Below are 22,890 nucleotides of genomic sequence, written 5' to 3' on the forward strand. Positions count from 1 at the left end.
CGGTAGGCAGGTTCCTCACAGATGAAAGCTCTGTTAAGTTAGGATAAATTGGTAACAATTAAATAGGAAAATAAACTTTTAATAAAATATAACGTATATACCTGAACGATATACATACACGCATCCGCATACAACGGACGGACATGCCACTGCACAAAATCGATAATAAGGCGGCCCTCAAGGCTTTAAAGTCGTGCACTATAAACTCAAAAGCGTTGCGTGATTGCAAGGATGCTCTACATGATATACGATGGATAGTTAATTTATGTTGGGCTCCAGGACATAGTAACATAGAAAGGAATGAGCTTGGTCGAGGGGGTTCACAGTCTTCAAATCTTCCGATTGAGATATCTGGGCAACCGCCCATTGGTTATTTCATAGACAGAATCCGCACAAAATCACCTGAAAAAGAATGAATCTGGAATTGAAAGTGGCTAAAACCTGTAATTATAAATAAATATTAAACATGGAGGAGTAAGAGGAGAAAGTAAAGAAAACGTAGATCTAAAACAGATGGTGGAAGATAGGCGTAATCCGTCAGTGAAACGATACAGGGAGGTTAGGAATACCATGGAGGTGTGGGTTTTTCTCTCACAGAGCCAATCATATTTTTTTTCAATCTCTGCTGTGTTGTGAAAGAGTTCATCGCTAAGTTATATTATGATCCGCTGGCAATATAATTTTGGTTTTTTTATCCACCCTAACAGGTCTAACTCACTGACAAGAAGTGCGGCCCCATAGACTGAGCTTACGCCGAGCAAAATGGTCATCTGACTGTGCTGGTCAGTGAGTTGGTTCCGCTTCCAAACGCTATGGGTCCCTAGGTCAGGACAAGATCTGAAGGTCCTCTTCATCATATATGAGCTGAAGATCTTTTCCTTCATAGAAGAGCTGAAGGTCTTCTTCATCATAGAACATCTGAAGGTCTTCTTCATAGGACATCTGTAGGTCTTCTTCTTCATAGAAGAGCTGAAGGTCTTCTTCATCATAGAAGAGCTAAGGGATTCTTCATCATAGAAGAGCTAAGGGCTTCTTCATCATATAAGAGCTGAAGGGCTTCTTCATCATAGAAGAGCTGAAAGTCTTTTTCATCATAGAAAAGAAGAGCAATAGAAAGATTTTTTTCTTCTTCATCATAGTTTTAACTCTGACAAGAAGGTCTTCTTCATCATAGAAAGCTGAAGGTCTTCTTCTTCATAGAAGAGCTGAAGGTCTTCTTCATAGAAGAGCTGAAGTTCTTCTTCATCACATAAGACCTGAAGGTCTTCTTCATCCCAGAAGAGCTGAATGTCTTCTTCATCACAGAAGAGCTGAATGTCTTCTTCATCACAGAAGAGCTGAAGGTCTTCTTCATCCCAGAAGAGCTGAAGGTCTTCTTCATCACAGAAGAGCTGAAGGTATTCTTCATCATAGAAGAGCTGAAGGTCTTCTTCATCATAGATGAGGTGAAGGGGGTTCTACTTCATAGAAAAGAAGAAGAGCTAAAGATCCTTTTCTTTCCCTCTTCTTCATAGAAAATCGGTAGAACACCAGTCTTTCTTCGTTGTATGAAACAGGAGGCCTTCATCATAGAAGACCAGAATTGTTTTCTTCATGGTAAGCCAGAAGATTGAAGATCAGATGATAGAAGGTCCTCTTCATAGACTACCAGAAGAATTTCTTATCAGAAGACTGAAAGGGCTTCATTATACCAGACTAGAAGGTCTTTTTTCAGGGAAGACAAAAATATTCGCTTCATAGAAAGTCAAAAGGTCTCCTTTAGGGAAACCCATAAGTATTTCTCATAGGCAACCTGAATGTTTTTTCATAGACAACTAGAAATTATTTTTGAAAGGTAAGTGGGTTGTCTAGATCATACGAGATCAAAAAGTCTACTTTAAAAATAGACTATAAGGTATTCATAGTAGACCAATGTGTCTATTTCACAGATGATGGATAATTACTCCCCATGGAACATTAATAGGTCCTATCCATAGGCGCCCAATTATTGAGTCTTCTGCATAGGAGATCAGGCAGGAGACCTATAAGTCGTATGTTTTGTACTTCAAGAGAATTTCACGTCTTCCCCTTCAAATGGGACCAAAAACTTGTTGTCTTCAGAGAAAACCTTGAGGTTTCGTTGTAGGATGTTCTCATTTAGTCCTACTCTCCTTCATAATCGTTGAGCCCATATCCTCTCCCAGAAGATCGAATATAAAATGCCCTCATGTATCTTCCTTCAATCACTGTGCCTTCTTACCAATTTTCCCAACGAATTTGTCTGCGCTTTTATGTCAAAATGGAACCTACTTCAAGGTAATATCCTTTCCATTCTTTTTTTTTTCTTAGTCTCAAAATTGTCCTTGTCAAAGAAATGTTATAAAATAAAGAGTAAAGAGAAGCATCCTTATAATTTGGCAGAAATTCCATAAACTACAAAAGATGATTGAAGACATTACATGGAGTTATCACACAGAGAAAGGTTAGGCACGTCCATGGAGCCCAAGTACACAGTTAGTCAGTCACAGCCATGCATAACATATGCACCCTGCATGCTGCTGCTGCATCATTTGCATGTAGTCAGAGTTGAAAGCCTTTTGCTTGTGCGAGGAATATGTCGCCAAATAGCAAATATCTGTCGTATATACATATGTGTGTAAACATGTTTGAGCATGCATTGGAGTGGTGTCCTTCCATACACTTCGTTTGCATTACAGCTGATTTTTGTGTTTTGTTTTTGTTTCCCTCCTAGCCAAGATATCCGCATTTCACTGTTTGGTGTTGCCACGTAAATATTAGCACATTGGGCCTTGGTACCACCCCATGGACAAAGACACATACTCGCATGTGTATGTAAGTGGGGGGGATATTTTTGTATGTTTGTCATTGTAAGTGTTTGAACGGCGACGTTTAATGTCAAGGTTTTTGGCTGTTTTTCAACTAATACAAAATTCTCTTTTTCCTCCATCGCTGCCATGCATTAAGGGGTAAAAGTTTCCTTTTTTTAATATAGTGATTTTTTAATACACAGTTATATATACCTACATACATACACATGCGGATATCAATGTTTGTATACCCTACAGCGCTGTATGGAAATGTCTGTTATTTTATTGATTTGATCAAGAGATTTTTAACACTTCAATAACATAACAATTTTCTATGGATAGGGGTCTGTCTATTGTTATATATAGCAGATCACCGACAGGCTTTCTCTATACAGACGACCGCCGAGAGGTCTTCTATAGTAACCTTGAAGATGGCCGAATTGTTTTCTATGTATAGAAGTTCACTAATAGATCTACAGAAGTCCTAGTGACAGTCTCATATAGGAGTTCGACAAAACAAAGCCAGAAGATCTTCTATGAAACAGATCTTTTATATTTATATGAAGACTAATTTCTGGTCTGCTATGAATTAGATCGTTTGATTCATACAAGTCCTTCGTGTTTTTTTATGTAGAGGACCTTGTGATCATTTATCAAGAAGTCCTTCCGGCGTACTATGAAAAAATTCTGGCCTTTCATAAAAAATCTTTCTGGACAATCTTATCTTCTACGAAGAAAACATTATTTTTTCTTCGGGAGACTTCCCGTCTTCTACATAGAATACCTTCTGGTCCCTAGTCATCTGTGAAGACTAGATTTCTACAAAGGAAATCGTGGAGAAAATCCATGGAGAAGCCTTTATAATCTTCTATAAAGAAGGTCCTCTGATCTTCTACACAGGATTGTATCTAGTTACATATAAAAACCAGTAAGGAAAGTAGTAAAGTCGGACGGGGCCGATACCCTTCACCACTATGGGTATATTAAACAGGACTATTAGCATGAAATGGGATGAAATAAAATATGTGATATTTTTCTAAATGTGAATCTACCTATGTGAATCTATCCATAAACATGTCATTCGTTTGTTACAATGGGACAAAAGTATGTAAATCGACTTCAAACTAATATAAATAGGTCATCCGTTGAGCTATGTCTGTACTTCTAGAAAACGCAACTACGTAATTCTATGCACAATTTTGTACGTTGTGCAAAATGTAATGTCAATCTGACTAACATGAGGAGTTTGATGCCCAATTTACTTGAAATCGTTCGAAAATATATATGGAAGCTCTATCCAAATATTAAGCGATTTCAAACAAACTTGTCACAGCTTAGGTTATACTAATTTCAGAACGTGCGTGCGTCAATTATTTAAAATCAATCTATAATAAAAGGGAGCTATGTCTAAATCTGGACCGATTTTCTCGAAACTTGGCAGACACCACTGTAGGCTTAATTCAGTACATTATGTCAAATTTCGTGCAAATCGAAGGATATATAGGGACTTTGGTGCACCATTTACATAGAATCGGACGAAACTATATATGGGAGCTATATCTAAATCAGGACCGATTTTCTCGAAACTTGGCTGACATCACTCTAGGCCCAATTCAGTACGTTATGCCAAATTTCGTGAAAATCGAGGGATACATAGGGACTTTGGTGCACTATTTACATAAAATCGGACGAGCTATATCTAAATCAGGACCGATTTTCACGAAACTTGGCAGACATCATTCTAGGCTCAATTCAGTACGTTATGCAAAATTTCGTGCAAATCGAAAGATATATAGGGACTTTGGGGCACCATTTACATGAAATCGGACGAAACTATATATGGGAGCTATATCTAAATCTGGACCGATTTTCACGAAACTTGGCAGACATCATTCTAGGCTCAATTCAGTACGTTATGCCAAATTTCGGGCAAATCGAAAGATATATAGGGATTTTGGGGCACCATTTACATGAAATCGGACGAACTCTATATATGTTAGCTATATCTAAATCTGGACCGATTTTCTCGAAACTTGGCAGACATCACTCTAGGCTTAATTCAATACGTTGTGCCAAATTTCGTGCTAATCGAAAGATATATAGGGACTTTGGGGCACCATTTACATGAAATCGGACGAAACTATATATGGGAGCTATATCTAAATCTGGACCGATTTTCACGAAACTTGGCAGACATCATTCTAGACCTAAATGATTAGGCTGTACCAAATTTCGTGCATATCGAAAGATATATAGGGATGTTTACATTAAATCGGTTAATGATATATATGGAGACAAGACGATATGTGCCAACTATAGAGGAATAAGTCTCCTTCCCATCGCATATAAAGTGCTATCCAGTGTGCTGTGTGAACGATTGAAGCCAATGTTCAATGACATCATCGGACCATACCAATGCGGCTTCAGACCTGGCAAATCGACCATAGACCAGATTTTCACTCTGCGCCAAATCCTGGAAAAGACCCACGAAAAACACATCGACACATATCACCTATTTGTCGACTATAAAGCCGCATTCGACAGCCCTATCCGTTCAGAGGTGTTTAAAGCCATGTCTGCGTTCGGCATTCCTGCAAAATTAATACGGCTATGCAGGATAACTTTAAGTGGCACAAGGTCAGCCGTTAAAGTAGGAAAGGACCTATCGGAGCCCTTCACTACCGAACGAGGATTCAGACAAGGTGACAGTTTGTCGTGTGATCTTTTTAACATCCTACTGGAAAAGGTCATACGAAACGCAAAGGTGAACAGAAATGGCACTCTGTACACCAAACAACACCAGTTACTCGCCTACGCCGATGACATCGATATAATGGGTCGAACATTGCGAGCGGTAACAGCCACCTTTGAACAAATTGAAAAGGAGTCTGCCAAAGTGGGTCTGGCAGTAAACGGCGAGAAGACCAAGCTGATGGTATCAACGCGCAAGACGTCCTGTAGACTCGGACCAACTGTGGAACTTGAGAACTACAGCTTCGAGGTAGTTAAAGACTTTATATACCTTGGTACCGCCATAAATAAAACGAATGATATCAGTTTTGAAATTCGGAGAAGGATTGTGATGGCCAACAGATGCTACTATGGTCTAAGTAAGCAGTTTAGAAACAAGGCCACCTCTCGCCAGACCAAACTCACACTTTACAAGACGCTGATACTACCCGTGCTATTATATGGATCAGAAGCATGGGTACTTGCGTAAGCAGATGAGGCAGCGCTTGGGGTGTTTGAGAGAAAAATTCTCCGAAAGATCTACGGGCCGATCTGCGTCGACGGTGAATATCGGCGTCGAATGAACCACGAGCTCTACAATTTATACGCAGACATCGACATAGTCAGTCGTATTGAGCTGCAGCGACTACGGTGGCTAGGCCATGTTGTGCGGATGAATGAAGAAGCCCCAGCTCAAAAGGCATATAAAAATGAGCCTACGGATGGTTCCCGTAGAAGGGGAAGGCCACGAATTAGATGGAAAGACCAAGTAGAAAACAACATCTTGGAACGTGGTCTTCCAAATTGGTGGACTTGCGCACAAGACCGGCGCGCTTGGAAATCTTTTTTAAGCTCGGCTTATGGAACAACCGTTCTGTAACAAGCCAGCTAAATAAGTAAGTAAGATATATATGGGAGCTATATCTAAATCTGAACCGATTTTTCCCAATTTCAATAGGGTTCGTCCTTGGGCCGAATAAGTGACCTGTGCCAAATTTCATCCAATTCGGATCATAAATGCGACCTGTATTTTGTTTACAATTTAACATGCACAGACAGACAGACGGACGGACGGACATGCATAAATCGACTTAAAAAGTGATTCTTTGCATATTCTCAAAAGGAACCATGTGTCTATCTCGTTTCCTTTTGCCTGTTACAAACATATGCACAAAGACATAATACCCTGTACCACAGTGTGGTGAAGGGTATATAAAGAAGATTTATGTTCTTTTATGAAAAAGAAGACCTGCAATAACGAACGAGGATTCTGACAAGTTGATAGTTTGTCGTGTGGCCTGTTCAACATCCCGCTGGAAATGGTCATACGAGATGCAAATGTGAAAAGAAATAGCACTCTGTACACCAAACAGCATATATTGCTCACCTACCTCGCCGACAACATCGACATAATGGGTCGAACATTGCGAGCGGTAACAGCCACGAATTGAGAAGGAGTCTGGGACTGGCAGTAAATGGCGAAAAGACCAAGATGATGGTATCAATGCGAAAGACGTCCTATACACTCGGACCAACCGTGGGACTTGAAAACTACAGATTCGAGGTAGTGAAAGATTTTATATGCTTCGGTACCGTCATAAACAAAACTAATAACATCAGCTGTGAAATCCGGAGGACAATAGTGTTGGCCAACAGATGCTACTATGGTCTGAGTATGCAACTCAAAAGCAAGGCCACCTCTCGTCAGACCAAACTCAGACTCAACAAGACGCTGATATGGATCTGAAGCGTGGGTACTAACGCAAGCAGCTGAGGCAGCTCTTGGAGTGTTTGAGGGAAAATTTCTCCGGAAGATCTATAGGCCGAATATCGCCGTCGAATGAACCATAAGCTATACAATATATTCTCAAAAAACGACATAGTCAGACTGATCGAGCTACAGCGACTACGTTGGCAAGGCCATCTTGTGAGAATGGATGAAGATGCCCCAGCTCAAAAGGCATATTAAAGCGAGCCAAGTGATGGTTCACGCAGAAGGGGAAGGCCACCAATCCGATGGAAAGATCAAGTAGAAGACAACATCTCGGAAAATTGTATTTTAAATTGGATAAGATGCGCCCAAGATCGACGCGCCTGCAAATCTTTTTTAAGCTCGGCTTATTGGACAACCGTTATGTCATAAGCCAGCTATGTAAGTAAGTCCTTCAGTTCTTCAGCTCTTCTATTAAGATCTTCAGCTTTTCTATGAAGAAGACATTCAACTCTTCTATGAAGAGGAAGACCTTCAGCTATTCTTTGAAGAAGACCTTCAGCTCTACTATGAAGAAGACCTTCATCTCTTATGAAGAAGAAGACCTTCAGCTCTTCTATGAAGAAGAAGTCTTTCAGCTGTTCTATGAAGAAGACCTTCAGCTCATCTATGAAGAAGAAGACCTTCAGTTCATCTATGAAGAAGCCCTTAAGCTCTTCTATGAAGAAGAAGAAGACCTTCAGCTCTTCTATGAAGAAGAAGACCTTCAGCTCTTATATGAAGAAGAAGACCATCAGCTCTTATATGAAGAAGAAGACCATCAGCTCTTCTATGAAGAAGAAGACCTTCAGCTCTTCTATGAAGAAGAAGACCTTCAGCTCTTCTATGAAGAAGAAGAAGACCTTCAGCTCTTCTATGAAGAAGAAGAAGACCTTCAGCTCTTCTATGAAGAAGAAGAAGACCTCCAGCTCTTCTATGAAGAAGAAGAACTTCAGCTCTTCTATGAAGAAAAAGACCATCAGCTCTTCTATGAAGAAGAAGACCTTCAGCTCTTCTATGAAGAAGAAGACCTTCAGCTCTTCTATGAAGAAGAAGGCCTTCAGTTCTTCTATGAAGAAGACCTTCAGTTCTTCTATGAAGAAGAAGGCCTTCAGTTCTTCTATGAAGAAGACCTTCAGCTCTTCTATGAAGAAGAAGACCTTCAGCTCTTCTATGAAGAAGAAGACCTTCAGCTCTTCTATGAAGAAGAAGACCTTCAGCTCTTCTATGAAGAAGAAGACCTTCAGCTCTTCTATGAAGAAGAAGACCTTCAGCTCTTCTATGAAGAAGAAGACCTTCAGCTCTTCTATGAAGAAGAAGACCTTCAGCTCTTCTATGAAGAAGAAGACCTTCAGCTCTTCTATGAAGAAGAAGAAGACCTTCAGCTCTTTTATGAAGAAGAAGACCTTCAGCTCTTCTATGAAGAAGAAGACCATCAGCTCTTCTATGAAGAAGAAGACCTTCAGCTCTTCTATGAAGAAGAAGACCTTCAGCTCTTCTATGAAGAAGAAGGCCTTCAGTTCTTCTATGAAGAAGACCTTCAGCTCTTCTATGAAGAAGAAGACCTTCAGCTCTTCTATGAAGAAGAAGACCTTCAGCTCTTCTATGAAGAAGAAGACCTTCAGCTCTTCTATGAAGAAGAAGACCTTCAGCTCTTCTATGAAGAAGAAGACCTTCAGCTCTTCTATGAAGAAGAAGACCTTCAGCTCTTCTATGAAGAAGAAGACCTTCAGCTCTTCTATGAAGAAGAAGAAGACCTTCAGCTCTTCTATGAAGAAGAAGACCTTCAGCTCTTCTATGAAGAAGAAGAAGACCTTCAGCTCTTCTATGAAGAAGAAGAAGACCTTCAGCTCTTCTATGAAGAAGAAGACCTTCAGCTCTTCTATGAAGAAGAAGACCTTCAGCTCTTCTATGAAGAAGAAGAAGACCTTCAGCTCTTCTATGAAGAAGAAGACCTTCAGCTCTTCTATGAAGAAGAAGAAGACCATCAGCTCTTCTATGAAGAAGAAGACCTTCAGCTCTTCTATGAAGAAGAAGACCTTCAGCTCTTCTATGAAGAAGAAGACCTTCAGCTCTTCTATGAAGAAGCAGACCTTCAGCTCTTCTATGAAGAATAAGACCTTCTTTAATGATAATAAATTGGTATCTAGGGAGGATTGTGAAAATCGACTACTAGAGATTTTTGCAAATAGAGAGCTGGTCTTCTATGAGAGAGGCATTATGAATTTACTTTAAAATGGCAATAAATCATACAACAAAGCGGTGCATATTTGGCCCAAATCGGACATTCCGAAGCATGTTAAATAAGGCCCTATAGTTCAAATAAAAATAAAATTTAAATTCAGAAAATTAAGTACAACATTTTGAATTATATAGTATGTAAGGAAAATATCCATAGAATAATAAAGAAATAAATCTCCGTGACCATAAATGGCTAAATATGCAATAATCTTCAAAAGTCCCACTTCAACTTCGGACACTAATAGGCTTCTTCTAAAATATTCTATTTTGAATTAAAAAAATAATCAATTTCGGGTTTTTGGGCATGGTTGCAGGATTCTAAGAATAAAGCGATTTTATTAAAAATCTCTTCAATTTATATATCATCCTGTATGTTTCGAATTTGTATCCTTGACTCTAAATCATTTCTCTACTGTGTTGCAATTAAATTCAATTTCTTCATATTCTCGTATGTAAGTGTTTGTATGTGTGCACTTGATAATATCAAAAGCTTAAATTGCAAAATCAATATCCTTAATATAGTATCTGAAAAACAACTAAACTAATGTGGACATGTCCTTTTTTAATTTCTTCATATGTGGATTTTGGCCAAATTCCAATACAGCTGCTATTCAGGTTAAGTATGCAATAACGAAATGAAAGTCACTTCGAAATAAAAAATTGGCAACAATTCAATAATCAATGGCAATGTCAAAATAACCTCACATAAATAGCCGAATGTGGGATTTTAATTAAATTCTTGGGCCGTATATAAGACAGGAAAACCTGAAGAGGATCATGTTTGTATGGAAGACCTATCGAAAATAGTCGTTTGTCTATAGATTGTTTTAGGCCTATAGTGGGCCTATGGACTATGTTTAGAAGAGCCGAAGGCTGTATTCTATAAATGAGTTTTAATGACGGTCTTCTTCAGGAAGCACTCTTTCTTAGGAAATATGAAGATATTCTTCGTAAAAAGGTCATCTTCATTGAAGGCGAAAATGTTTTGTTTAAAGACAAACAAATTCATAGAAGAGCTGAAGGTCTTCTTCATAGAAGAGCTGAAGGTCTTCTTCTTCATAGAAGAGCTGAAGGTCTTCTTCTTCATAGAAGAGCTGAAGGTCTTCTTCTTCTTCATAGAAGAGCTGAAGGTCTTCTTCTTCTTCATAGAAGAGCTGAAGGTCTTCTTCTTCATAGAAGAGCTGAATGTCTTCTTCATAGAAGAGCTGAAGGTCTTCTTCTTCTTCATAGAAGAGCTGAAGGTCTTCTTCTTCATAGAAGAGCTGAAGGTCTTCTTCTTCATAGAAGAGCTGAAGGTCTTCTTCTTCATAGAAGAGCTGAAGGTCTTCTTCTTCATAGAAGAGCTGAATGTCTTCTTCTTCATAGAAGAGCTGAATGTCTTCTTCTTCATAGAAGAGCTGAAGGTCTTCTTCTTCATAGAAGAGCTGAAGGTCTTCTTCTTCATAGAAAAGCTGAAGGTCTTGTTCTTCATAGAAGAGCTGAATGTCTTCTTCTTCATAGAAGATCTGAATGTCTTCTTCTTCATAGAAGAGCTGAATGTCTTCTTCATAGAAGAGCTGAAGATCTTCTTTTTCTTCATAGAAAAGCTGAAGGTCTTCTTCTTCATAGAAGAGCTGAAGGTCTTCTTTTTCTTCATAGAAGAGCTGAAGGTCTTCTTCTTCATAGAAGAGAAGTCTTCTTCTTCATAGAAGAGCTGAAGGTCTTCTTCTTCATAGAAGAGCTGAAGGTCTTCTTCTTCATAGAAGAGCTGAAGGTCTTCTTCTTCATAGAAGAGCTGAGGGTCTTCTTCTTCATAGAAGAGCTGAAGGTCGTCTTCTTCATAGAAGAGCTGAAGGTCTTCTTCATAGAAGAGCTGAAGGTCTTCTTCTTCATAGAAGAGCTGAAGGTCTTCTTCTTCATAGAAGAGCTGAAGGTCTTCTTCATAGAAGAGCTGAAGGTCTTCTTCATCATAGAAGAGCTGAAGGTCTTCTTCTTCATAGAAGAGCTGAAGGTCTTCTTCTTCATAGAAGAGCTGAAGGTCTTCTTCTTCATAGAAGAGCTGAAGGTCTTCTTCTTCATAGAAGAGCTGAAGGTCTTCTTCTTCATAGAAGAGCTGAAGGTCTTCTTCTTCATAGAAGAGCTGAAGGTCTTCTTCTTCTTCATAGAAGAGCTGAAGGTCTTCTTCTTCTTCATAGAAGAGCTGAAGGTCTTCTTCTTCTTCATAGAAGAGCTGAAGGTCTTCTTCTTCATAGAAGAGCTGAATGTCTTCTTCATCTTCATAGAAGAGCTGAAGGTCTTCTTCTTCATAGAAGAGCTGAAGGTCTTCTTCTTCTTCATAGAAGAGCTGAAGGTCTTCTTCTTCTTCATAGAAGAGCTGAAGGTCTTCTTCTTCTTCATAGAAGAGCTGAAGGTCTTCTTCTTCTTCATAGAAGAGCTGAAGGTCTTCTTCTTCATAGAAGAGCTGAAGGTCTTCTTCATCATAGAAGAGCTGAAGGTCTTCTTCTTCATAGAAGAGCTGAAGGCCTACTTCATCATAGAAGAGCTGAAGGTCTTCTTCTTCATAGAAGAGCTGAAGGTCTTCTTCTTCATAGAAGAGCTGAAGGCCTTCTTCTTCTTCATAGAAGAGCTGAAGGCCTTCTTCTTCTTCATAGAAGAGCTGAAGGCCTTCTTCTTCATAGAATAGCTGAAGGTCTTCTTCATAGAATAGCTGAAGGTCTTCTTCTTCATAGAAGAGCTGAAGGTCTTATTCATAGAAGAGCTGAAGGTCTTCTTCATCATAGAAGAGCTGAAGGTCTTCTTCTTCATAGAAGAGTTGAAGGCCTACTTCATCATAGAAGAGCTGAAGGTCTTCTTCTTCATAGAAGAGCTGAAGGTCTTCTTATTCTTCATAGAAGAGCTGAAGGTCTTCTTATTCTTCATAGAAGAGCTGAAGGTCTTCTTCCTCTTCATAGAAGAGCTGAAGGTCTTCTTCTTCTTCATAGAAGAGCTGAAGGTCTTCTTCTTCTTCATAGAAGAGCTGAAGGTCTTCTTCTTCTTCATAGAAGAGCTGAAGGTCTTCTTCTCCTTCTTCATAGAAGAGCTGAAGGCCTTCTTCTTCTTCTTCATAGAAGAGCTGAAGGTCTTCTTCTTCATAGAAGAGCTGAAGGTCTTCTTCTTCTTCATAGAAGAGCTGAAGGTCTTCTTCTTCTTCATAGAAGAGCTGAAGGTCTTCTTCTTCATAGAAGAGATAAAGGTCTTCTTCTTCATAGAAGAGCTGATGGTCTTCTTCTTCATAGAAGAGCTGAAGGTATTCTTCTTCATAGAAGAGCTGAAGGTCTTCTTCTTCATAGAAGAGCTGAAGGTCTTCTTCTTCATAGAAGAGCTGAAGGTCTTCTTCTTCTTCATAGAAGAGCTGAAGGTCTTCTTCTTCATAGAAGAGCTGAAGGTCTTCTTCTTTTTCATACAAGAGCTGAAGGACTTCTTCTTCTTCATAGAAGAGCTGGAGATCTTCTTCTTCATAGAAGAGCTGAAGATCTTCTTCTTTATAGAAGAGCTGAAGGTCTTCTTCTTTTGCATAGAAGAGCTGAAGGTCTTCTTCTTTATAGAAGAGCTGAAGATCTTCTTCATAGAAGAGCTGAAAGTCTTCTTCTTCATAAAAGAGCATGTTGTAACAATTCATTAATTGAAATGTCTGAAAAACTGAGGAATATTTTCACATCGTCGGCATACATCAGGATATTTGAACGCCTTTTTTAGAAAATAGGTCTTATGCTGCACGGAATTTGCTATCGAGGATTTTTGGACGTAAAAAGTGGATGTCTTGATGAAGTTCTAATAGATGCACTGTCTGATGGTCGGGACTACACCGCTCATAGCATGCCAACAGGAACTGTCATGTCACTTTCTTCCTATGTGCCTTGACTGACAGCATTGGGTCTCCTCATTATGTTCATCCTTTGCAGTCACTTTAGGTTTCAGGGGGCTGATGCTGAGAGTCGATAGCGAAATAATTGCGCATCGCAATTAATTCCGATCGTTCGCAATTTTCTTATTCTGTGAGTCGACACGTACCGAATCGTATTTTTTTTTTGTTATAGTGTTGTAAAGTGAAAGCAAAATACCTTAAACCAACACTGTATAAAAGCGTATATAAACCATATGTTTGGTGTATATTACAAAGAATTAACAATTTTTGAAAGTAAATAAAATCTAAAATTTGATGGATCCGATTATATTTTGTTTCTCATCTTCTTCGGATGAAGAGTGTAGTTTAACGGATGTAAGAAAACAAATACGTATGAAAAGTGATCCCTTGAATATAAATTGATAAAATGTATAATTTTTGCAATTTATAAATTTGTAAAAAGTTTCAGACTTCAAAAGAAGCCTTCAGATATGTTCTTGAAGAAATTAAATTCAACGGAGCAATTTCAACAAGTTGCATCTGGGGGCTTCCAAGGCAATGTTGGAAATAATTTTATTATTGGTGTAAGTCAAAATGCAATTTGTAGAATACTTCAAAAGTTCACTTACATTGCATATTTTGTGTCTGCGATAGTGGTGGCAATATATTGAGTTTGAAATCCCCTTTTTATGTATACTTTTTTGGAGCCAAATTGTTTGCGATAACTCATATGCTATCGGGCAAAATAGAGAAGGCTTACGTGTGACAGCTAAGCGTTATCGCCTCATAGCATACGAAATTCCGATACACTTTAAGCGATATCGTCTGGCAGAATACCAAAAGTACGAAATTTCGATCGGAACGGTAACGACTCTCAGCATCAGCCCCCAGTTTATATACTGGGTTGGCCCGGTTGCGAGACTACAGCGAAAGGGATTACGTTGCCTCGTGCTGCTGCAATCTCCAGTGAGTCTTCGTCCACGACGTCATCTACTTCGTCCGAGTACACCAACGAAATATGCAGCATTTCACACTGCACGTTGCTGTTCCCACCGCTGATAGTGCATCGTTTCTGCAATTCAATTGCAACGGTCTTCGAGGAAAAATAGACAAGATAGTTGACTTCATTAATCGGAAGTATATTTTGTTCGCGACGGTGCAGGAAACCAAGCTCAGTGAAAATTGTAGCCTACAGCGTTATGATGGTTACAACGTTCTGAGGAAGGATCGCACCCGAAGTGGATGTGGAGCCTAGCATTCCTTATGTATCATTCTGTTCAATACAGGCCTGTCTCGTTTGAGCTTGACTCTAATGACCCATACATGGAATGTATAGGGGTAGCAGTCAAATGTGTGTGTACTGCCGAGGTAGAGGTGTTTAAAGTGCACATACCGCCGATTAATAGCTGTAAACCGTCTGGTGCTAGAGGAGATTTATACCTGCTGGTCGAATACCCGAGATGAGACCTAATTTCCCAACAGAAGCAGCTGGCCTAGCAAATTAGCGTAATGAGCTCCGTCTATCCCAGCAGATCCCAGGGTCAGAGAAGTTACGTTGGAGGTCAGCAGATTACTCCTGAAGATCTATGGTTGCAGCCAGTGGACGGCCGTAGCTGCATTTCTTAACTTGGAGACAGAACCATTCACTCAATGGGTTTACATACATTCTGAAAGACAATTTATTTTTAAATCACAAAATATACAAAATACCCATTTTAATATTGTATTAAGAATTTTTATTTTTAATATCTCTCTTTCTATGTATATATAGCAGATTGATTTCAGTTTATTTGTATTTTATATTCTATTAGTTTTATTATTAATATAATTATGTTTATTCATGTAATATAAATTAAAATATGTATATAGTCATGTAAAACTATATGTCTAAATAATAATTTTTGCGATGCTTATTTCTTGTTGTTTAATTTTTAAACAATACAATTTCTCTCTATATATATATATATATATATATATAGTTTAATGTGAGTTATAAATTTTCTTGGTTTTTAATTAAAAAAATGCAAATATGTATGTAAACATAAAAAACTACAATAAAATTATAATAAAAAGAAATAATCGGATAAATGATAAAACATAAAAGAAGACCTCAATGCTGATGTGTGTGTATAAATAATAAATTAAACACACACACGTACACAAAAGTGTAAAGTAGTGAGTGATTATGGTAAGCAAATGTTTACAATGTGTTACAAGTTTGTTTAACTTTAGTTTTTTTATGTAAATAAATAATAATGATAATAAAACAAAGCGATTTAGAGACAAATAAATTACATTAGTTCATTTGCAAGTGTTTTTTCTTTCTTTTATGTTTTTAAATTAGTGAATATGTGCGCAACTATCTATATGTGGGGGCAAAGTTTACTCTACAAGGAAGGAGAGTCTTAAAATATATTGGGAATATTTAAACCTAAGAGAAAATAAAATAAATATCTAATTACATATATCCAGTGGTAATGGATAAACAAATTATATATGTATGTAAAATTCAATAATCAAATTATTTTCATGTTCTGATTGTTTTAGGCACTCTCAAAGCGTGCGGTAGAAGAAGGGGAAGGAAGTGAGAGTGTCTGTTAGGAGTTAGATTTTTTTTACAATTTAACTCCATGTCTTGGGTAAACTGAAGGGACCATAACGTTGATGACAATCCACGGCTCTAACGGCAAAGAAATACCGCTGTCCCTCCTGGAATTGGGTTAGTGTTACAGCCATGGGTAATAACATAGCCTTTACATCGCCCACATGACGCCATGAATCGGCCATTGGTGGCCCGGAGGTTTCTTGATAGGCATAAATTTGATAACTAACACATTCGGCGTGACGATCCATAGCCTCTTCCATTGTCCAAGAGATAACAATACCATTATCCAAGTTGCTTATACGTATAGTTGGTCGTGGAGGCGGTAATTTCCAATTGGGATTAAATGCTTGCGGCGGTGTAGCAGGCAGCGGAGCCGGATGACTGTATTTAACACGTTGGGCAACCTGAGTATTTGGTCCAACATTAATGCGTGTAATACTTGTACCCGGAGGAGTATTAATTGTGGATGTGAATGAGTTGTTCTTTTGTCCTGCAAAATCATGAACGAAAAATGTAAATATTAAAATCTCGTAAATTCAGGAGGAGGATATGAAAAATAACCTACCTTGCATACGCTGCTGCTTATTGCTATTCGCCACCTGTGATGGTGGTATACGTGCCAAGGGTGGTGCTGTCCGACCACCATATTGCTGTTGTTGTGACACATTAGTGTTATTCGTTTGTGCAGGTAAGCTACGCCTTTGTGCAGGATTTGTTTGCTGTGGACTAATCATCTGTTGCTGTGGTGCAGATGGTATTTCATCTTCATCGGTTAAATCGATGACAGCCTTCTCTTTCGGTTTTGCCGGTGTAATGCTAACAGCGGTATTACCACCGGTTAGCTGAGTCAACGTATTCATATAATTATCCAAAGAAGTGGCATTGTTCGTGACTGCCGATGGCGAGGGATCAGGACGACGTTGTATGGATGATGATGAATTGTTGGGAACCTTCTGTGGCTGTTGTACCACACGTTGACTGAAAATATATAAAAAAGAGTTCGATAAATATTGGGGCTTATAAAAAATCGAGATAGAAAAACATAAAAAGGACGTGTTCTAGAGCACATTAGAGCAGTAAAATTTCCTTAATGTTTTCCTGCTATAAAAGACAGGAAAACTATCCAAAGAAGGCCTAAAAGGTCCTGTACCTATATAAGCTTTAGAAATGAATTCCGTCTATAGATGAGATGTATAAAGACCTCTTAGCGCCAAGATACACAGAATGGTTGTCTGTTCATTGAACTTATTTTAATGACGATCTGACCACTTTCGTTTTCTTTTTGAATCCTTCAATCTTTAGTTAGGCAGATCTGGGGGTCTAACCCCACGAAATATCTGTCCATAGAAGACCTGAAGGGATCATATAAAGGTATTCTGTCCACTGAACCTTTGTAAAATACCTTCTGCCAATAGACGAGCTATAGAAGGCATTCAATTCAATATCCTGGATTGAATTGAATTACTTTATGTGGTAACACATAAAGTCATTCTGTACGACCTGAGGTGTTCCGCCCATTGACGTCGTGTGGAAAGTTGTCCATTCATTGAAGACCTGTGGAGGCTCTTGGATCATCGAGTATCTGTAGAACAGAACAGACCACCTTGTGGAGGTGGTCCATAGGCAACCTATAAACGATAGGTTTCTTTTTAAATGCTGAAGGACGAAACTGTAGGCCAAAAGCCGTAGACCAAAGGCGTGGATTTTTAAAGAAAATTTTCTAGAAAATCTGCAGGCCAAAAGGCGTGGATTTTTAAAGAAAAATTTCTAGAAAATCTGCAGGCCAAAAGGCGTGGATTTTTAAAGAATATTTTCGAAAAAATGCAGCTCCAAAGGTGTGGCTTTTTAAAGAGTATTTTCGGAAAAATCTGCAGGCCAATAGGCGTTGATTTTTTAAAGAAAAATTTCGGAAAAATCTGCAGGCCAATAGGCGTGGATTGTTAAAGAATATTTTTGGAAAAATCTGCAGGCCAATAGGCGCGGATTATTAAAGAATATTTTTGGAAAAATCTGCAGGCCAATAGGCGTGGATTGTTAAAGAATATTTTTGGAAAAATCTGCAGGCCAATAGGCGTGGATTATTAAAGAATATTTTTGGAAAAATCTGCATCTATAGTCTACGTTCGTTTTACAAGTCTACTCTCCTTCAAAGAAATAATAATTCTACTCACTTATTATGCATATTTCCAACTGGCGGTCTAGCACTTTGTTGCTGTTGCTGTGACGTCAAACGTTGTGCTACATCCTGATTGGCCGCTTTTGCTTGTTGCAAATACCGTTGCCTCTGCATTGCAGATGAATTCATATTTGCTGCTTGTATAGTAGACCCGCCCATTGGCGATGCGGCGGCATTTTTATTCAATATTCTCGGCTGTGCAACTTGGTTCTGATTCAAATTGTTGCGATAAACCTGGGTTGATGAATTACTAGTTTGTGGAACACTACTAACTGGCGAAGGATTGCTAGCACCGGGTACCGGTCGTATCGGTGTTACTTTCTGTGCACAACCACGTCTGGGCGGTGCCGTAGTATTTGCCGAATTTACACTGGTATTGGGTGTAGTGCGCAGAGCCTCAGATGCGGCAGCGGATTGGGGTGAATTGAATTGCGATCTTTGCGGTGATGTTAAATTGCTGTGTGATGGATTGGTGGCTGCACGTTGTGGTGAAACGGCCGGTATATTACTTGTTCCAGCACCAGAAGCAGCAGCTGCGGTAGCATTCGCTTCCATGAGGGTTTTTTTATTCGGTATATATACTTGAAGACCAACAGCTCGGGTAATTTTCACTGGCATAATAAATTGAGCATTACGCTGTTCAATATCTTTCACCACGCGATTGTGTACCATTTCAAGGTCACGAAATTGTTTTGATAGCTCCGATATTTTAGCACGATGTGAGGTAATTAGTTTTTCTTGTTTCTCAATTAGCTCACGCATTTCGGCAAATTCACTGCGATGTATTATGGCTTCGACCACCTTTTGTAGTACCAATTCTTCGAGATCTTGTTTTGTCATTTTGTCAAATGATTTGCGGAATTTTTTCAAAAAACCCAAACTAACATTGTCGTCCGAACCCAGATGTTTTAGCTTGGGCGCAGGATACAAACGTATCGGTTCGTCTGAGGGTTCAACTTTTAAAATATCTTTCTTGACCTCCTGTTTTTGATCAACATCTGTTGATTCATCTGTCTTTATCACCGGTGGTTCATCTGTTTTCTTTAACACCTCTTCACCCTTCTCGATATTCGTTTTGTCCTCAATTCCCTCTGTTCTTGGTTTCTTCGTAGATGTTTCGGTTACGGATGACTTGGAATCATTGGATTTGTCATTATCCATCTCTAGTTCAATGACATCATGTGGTCGTTTCAGCGATGTTGATAAAATATTCGAGGCATTACTTTCGCTCTCCGGTTTCTTTTCCAAACATTCGGACGCTCTTCTACTTTTGCTATTGTCATCGGTCTTGCAAGACAATTCACTGTCTTCACTAAGTCTTGGTCTTTTGGCGGGTGGTACAGCCTCTGAAGATTCATCACCTTTTTCCGAAGAATTTTCTCCAGCTTCTTTTGATTCGGTTTCAATGAGTTCTACATCACCATCGTCATCATCTTCTTCGTTATCGTTTTCTTCAGGTGTAGGCTCATCGCCGGTATTTTCACTTTGTTTGGCTTCAAGTAACAGATTGCTACTGCTGCTGCAATTGCTGTTATCCTCAGTGTCTTCAGGTTTTTTAAACGTCTTGTCTGTGCCAACAACAAAATCATCACGAGCATTATCTGAGTTGTCCATATCGATGGTGGAATGTTTTCTTTCGGTATCCTTTTTGGTTTCTTCACTTTCCTCAGTTGTTTTTGAAGACGACACATCGTTATTTTTATTTGTATCCACGCTTTTTTCTTCACAGACTGACTTCTTTGGACTCGAATCCGTTTCTTTTTTGTCAGCCTGCATATCATCATCATCGTCCAAGATGACAATATCATTATCTTCTGTAACCTTTTCTGCTACTTTGTTTTCTGTGTATGACTTTTCTTCAGTAGCTGTTGTTGTGGAAAGTTTGGCATCAGCTTCTTTAGCCTCTGATGCTGTCTCCTTAACTTTTTCCGGTGGTTTATCAACATAAAAGACTATTTCATCATCTGAATCTTCAATTTCTGGCGGTCCATCCATATCTTTGGGGCTTTCTTTTGCTTCCGATTTTTGTGATAGTTCTGTTTTTTCTTCCTCTAATTCATTTTCAGTTTCCTTAGTATCATCAGATTGTTGAGGTTTTGAGTTATTTTCCTCTTCTTTAGGTTGTTCTGTCTCTTCCGACTTCTTGTGCTCTTCTACTTCATTTAAGTTCTTTGTTTCACTTTCGACAACATTTTCTTCTTTTGAATTTTGAGTATTCATATCCTTTTCATCTTCAGATAAAAGTAAATCTTCAGTCTTATCGCCATCTGTTAAAACTGTATCTTCGTCGTTTTTAGCGTCAAGCAATTCATTTTCTTTCGTAGAATCTACTGTTTCATCTTCATCTACTAACATTTTTTCCAAATCGTTAGTATTTTCTTCATCTAATATTTTATCATCCTCATTTTGCTGTTTGTCCGCTGAGATTTTCTCCTCCGAGCTAGTTTCTTCTGTGGCAGTTGTAATTGCAGGTGTTTCATCAGATGCATTCGTTGGTGGTAACACATCTTCTGAGATAATGCCTTCAGAGTCAGGGTTTTCAACCTCTTTCTCCTTATTGTTAGTTTCTTCTTTACTACTATCTTTGTCATCAGTGGGAACTACACCGTCATCTTCTTTTTTATTTTCATCCTCAGCAATATCTTCATTGGTCTCCTTATTTTCTGCAGCTTCACAATCGTTATCTTCTGCTGTAGGTTTTGCTGTTTCCACATTTTCCAATTCTCTGGGCAGTGTTTTATCAACATCCAGGCAACTTTCATCTGTTGCTGTATCATCTAATAAAATTACACTTTCATCCATAGATTCGACTTGAGGTTCTTTATCGCCACCACCAACTTGTGCTTCATTTTTAGCTTTCTCTTCTGCTGCTGCCAGATTTTCCTCGTCTAAACAATCCTCAACGATGTCATTGATTTTTGACAATAGTGTATCTAAATCATCACCCGGATCACGAACATTATTTGAACTTGTTGTTGAATTGGATGTCTCCGCTTTATCAGCTAAGAGATCATCCACAGCCACCGATTCAGATGCTGCAATGCTATTTACTTTAACATCTGTCAATTTGGGTAGGAGAGCATCATCTTCGGCCAATAAGGCATCTTCAAGTTCTGCACTGACTGGTGTGGTGTTGATGGCACCGGCTGTAGAATCCAAATCAATTATGGATGAAAGTGGTTCATCACCGTTTTTAACTAAGCCATTGTTGGGGGTTTCTATAAAACAAAAAAAAAAAATATTTAAAAATTCCTTAATAACTTATTTTTGATTAATTTATCTTACCACCAATATTATCTGTTTTCATTATGTCATCACAATTCAAATCGGCGGGTCTAACTTCATCGGTTAAATCTGTCATGACCACATCATTGACTCCTCTATCGGTGACATCGTCAGTACTTTTGACCGTTGCCAACAGATCATTTAAATCAACCGGAGCACTTTGTTTAACTTCCATCATTTTGTGTTTGTGATTTTGTTGTTGTTGTTGGGAATTTTTAATTTCCGTTCATTTGAATTTTTAAATGTTGCTTAAAAGAAAAAATTACACAATTTAATATTTTTAATGAATCGAAAATAATATTTAAATAAAACAAACATAACCTATTCGCACTGAACACACGCCATACCAATTAACATTAGCTCATGTTACCGAAAAATATACTAAGAACCAGCAACGTTCACAGGATTTCATTTCGGGGGGGGCCCGGGAGTATAAAATGAAAAAATTCGCTGTTGCTAACATAAATTTACTGTGCGTACGTCCCTGCTAAGAACTAATGGGGACTATGTTTATAAATATACTAAGATCTGAAATACTGTTTAAAGTTTAACCCATTAATATGTTGCTGTTATAGTAGGCCAAATATATAATATACAAATATATAATATAGTGTCCATTAATATAGCGTCTGTCTGGGTACACAAGAACTGGTAAAATTGTACAAGCAAATGTACAATAAGATAAAATTGAGGATAAAAAGGAATCTGGATATTGTTTTATTATATTTTGAAACTATAAACTTAATAATAATCTGCAAATAAAATCGTATTTATATTCTTCGGCAATAATAAATAAGGAATGCTAATTTAAAAAACACAGGTTTGCTCCCTCTCAAAATTAAACACGTCCACTGAACATACCCTACACAATGAATGCGCCCACTGAACACATGCCAAACAAATAACCTGCTGTTTGTCACAACCAAATGAACCTCACACAACCAAATGAACCTCACACAACCAAATGAACCGATTACAATAACCAAACAAAAAAGGCATATTTTTCGGTTTGTATTATTAAAATAATTATAAAACATTATAAATAATAATAAAAATATATGAATAAATACAAAATAAAATTATTATGTTTCTTAAGTTCTATCTTCGGCAATAACAAAATTTAAAAAAACACCGGTTTTCCCTCTCAAAGTTAAACATGTCCACTGAACATACCCTACATAATAAATGCGCCCACTGAACACATGCCAAACAACTAAACAGCTGTTTATGTCAGCGACAAATGCACACAACCAAATAAACCGATTACAATAACCAAACAATTGTATATTTGCAAGATAAAATCCATATATTTATTATTATTTACATTATAAATAATAAAAAATTTTTTATATATATAATTTTTTTATATAATGAAGTTAAAATGAACAAATTAAGTTTATAAACGCCACGGATATTATCAGTACAATAGGGAGT

General features: G+C 38.1%; 1 protein-coding gene across 1 annotated transcript; it reads right to left on the minus strand.

Annotated features, from left to right (window-relative positions):
- Positions 1-16,011: 16,011 nt before the first annotated feature.
- Positions 16,012-21,634, minus strand: LOC133323725 (activating transcription factor 7-interacting protein 1). The gene is made up of 4 exons (XM_061532646.1): positions 21,457-21,634; positions 18,167-21,389; positions 16,595-16,973; positions 16,012-16,522 (listed from the first exon to the last, which is right to left on the minus strand). The coding sequence occupies exons 1-4, from the start codon at positions 21,632-21,634 to the stop codon at positions 16,013-16,015; spliced, it is 4,290 nt and encodes a 1,429-aa protein (XP_061388630.1). The 3' UTR covers position 16,012.
- Positions 21,635-22,890: the final 1,256 nt, after the last annotated feature.

The sequence above is a fragment of the Musca vetustissima genome, unplaced genomic scaffold (assembly GCF_032173495.1).
Source record: "Musca vetustissima isolate MV318-11 ecotype Yass unplaced genomic scaffold, APGP_CSIRO_Mvet_v1 utg17042, whole genome shotgun sequence".
Taxonomy (NCBI): domain Eukaryota; kingdom Metazoa; phylum Arthropoda; class Insecta; order Diptera; family Muscidae; genus Musca; species Musca vetustissima.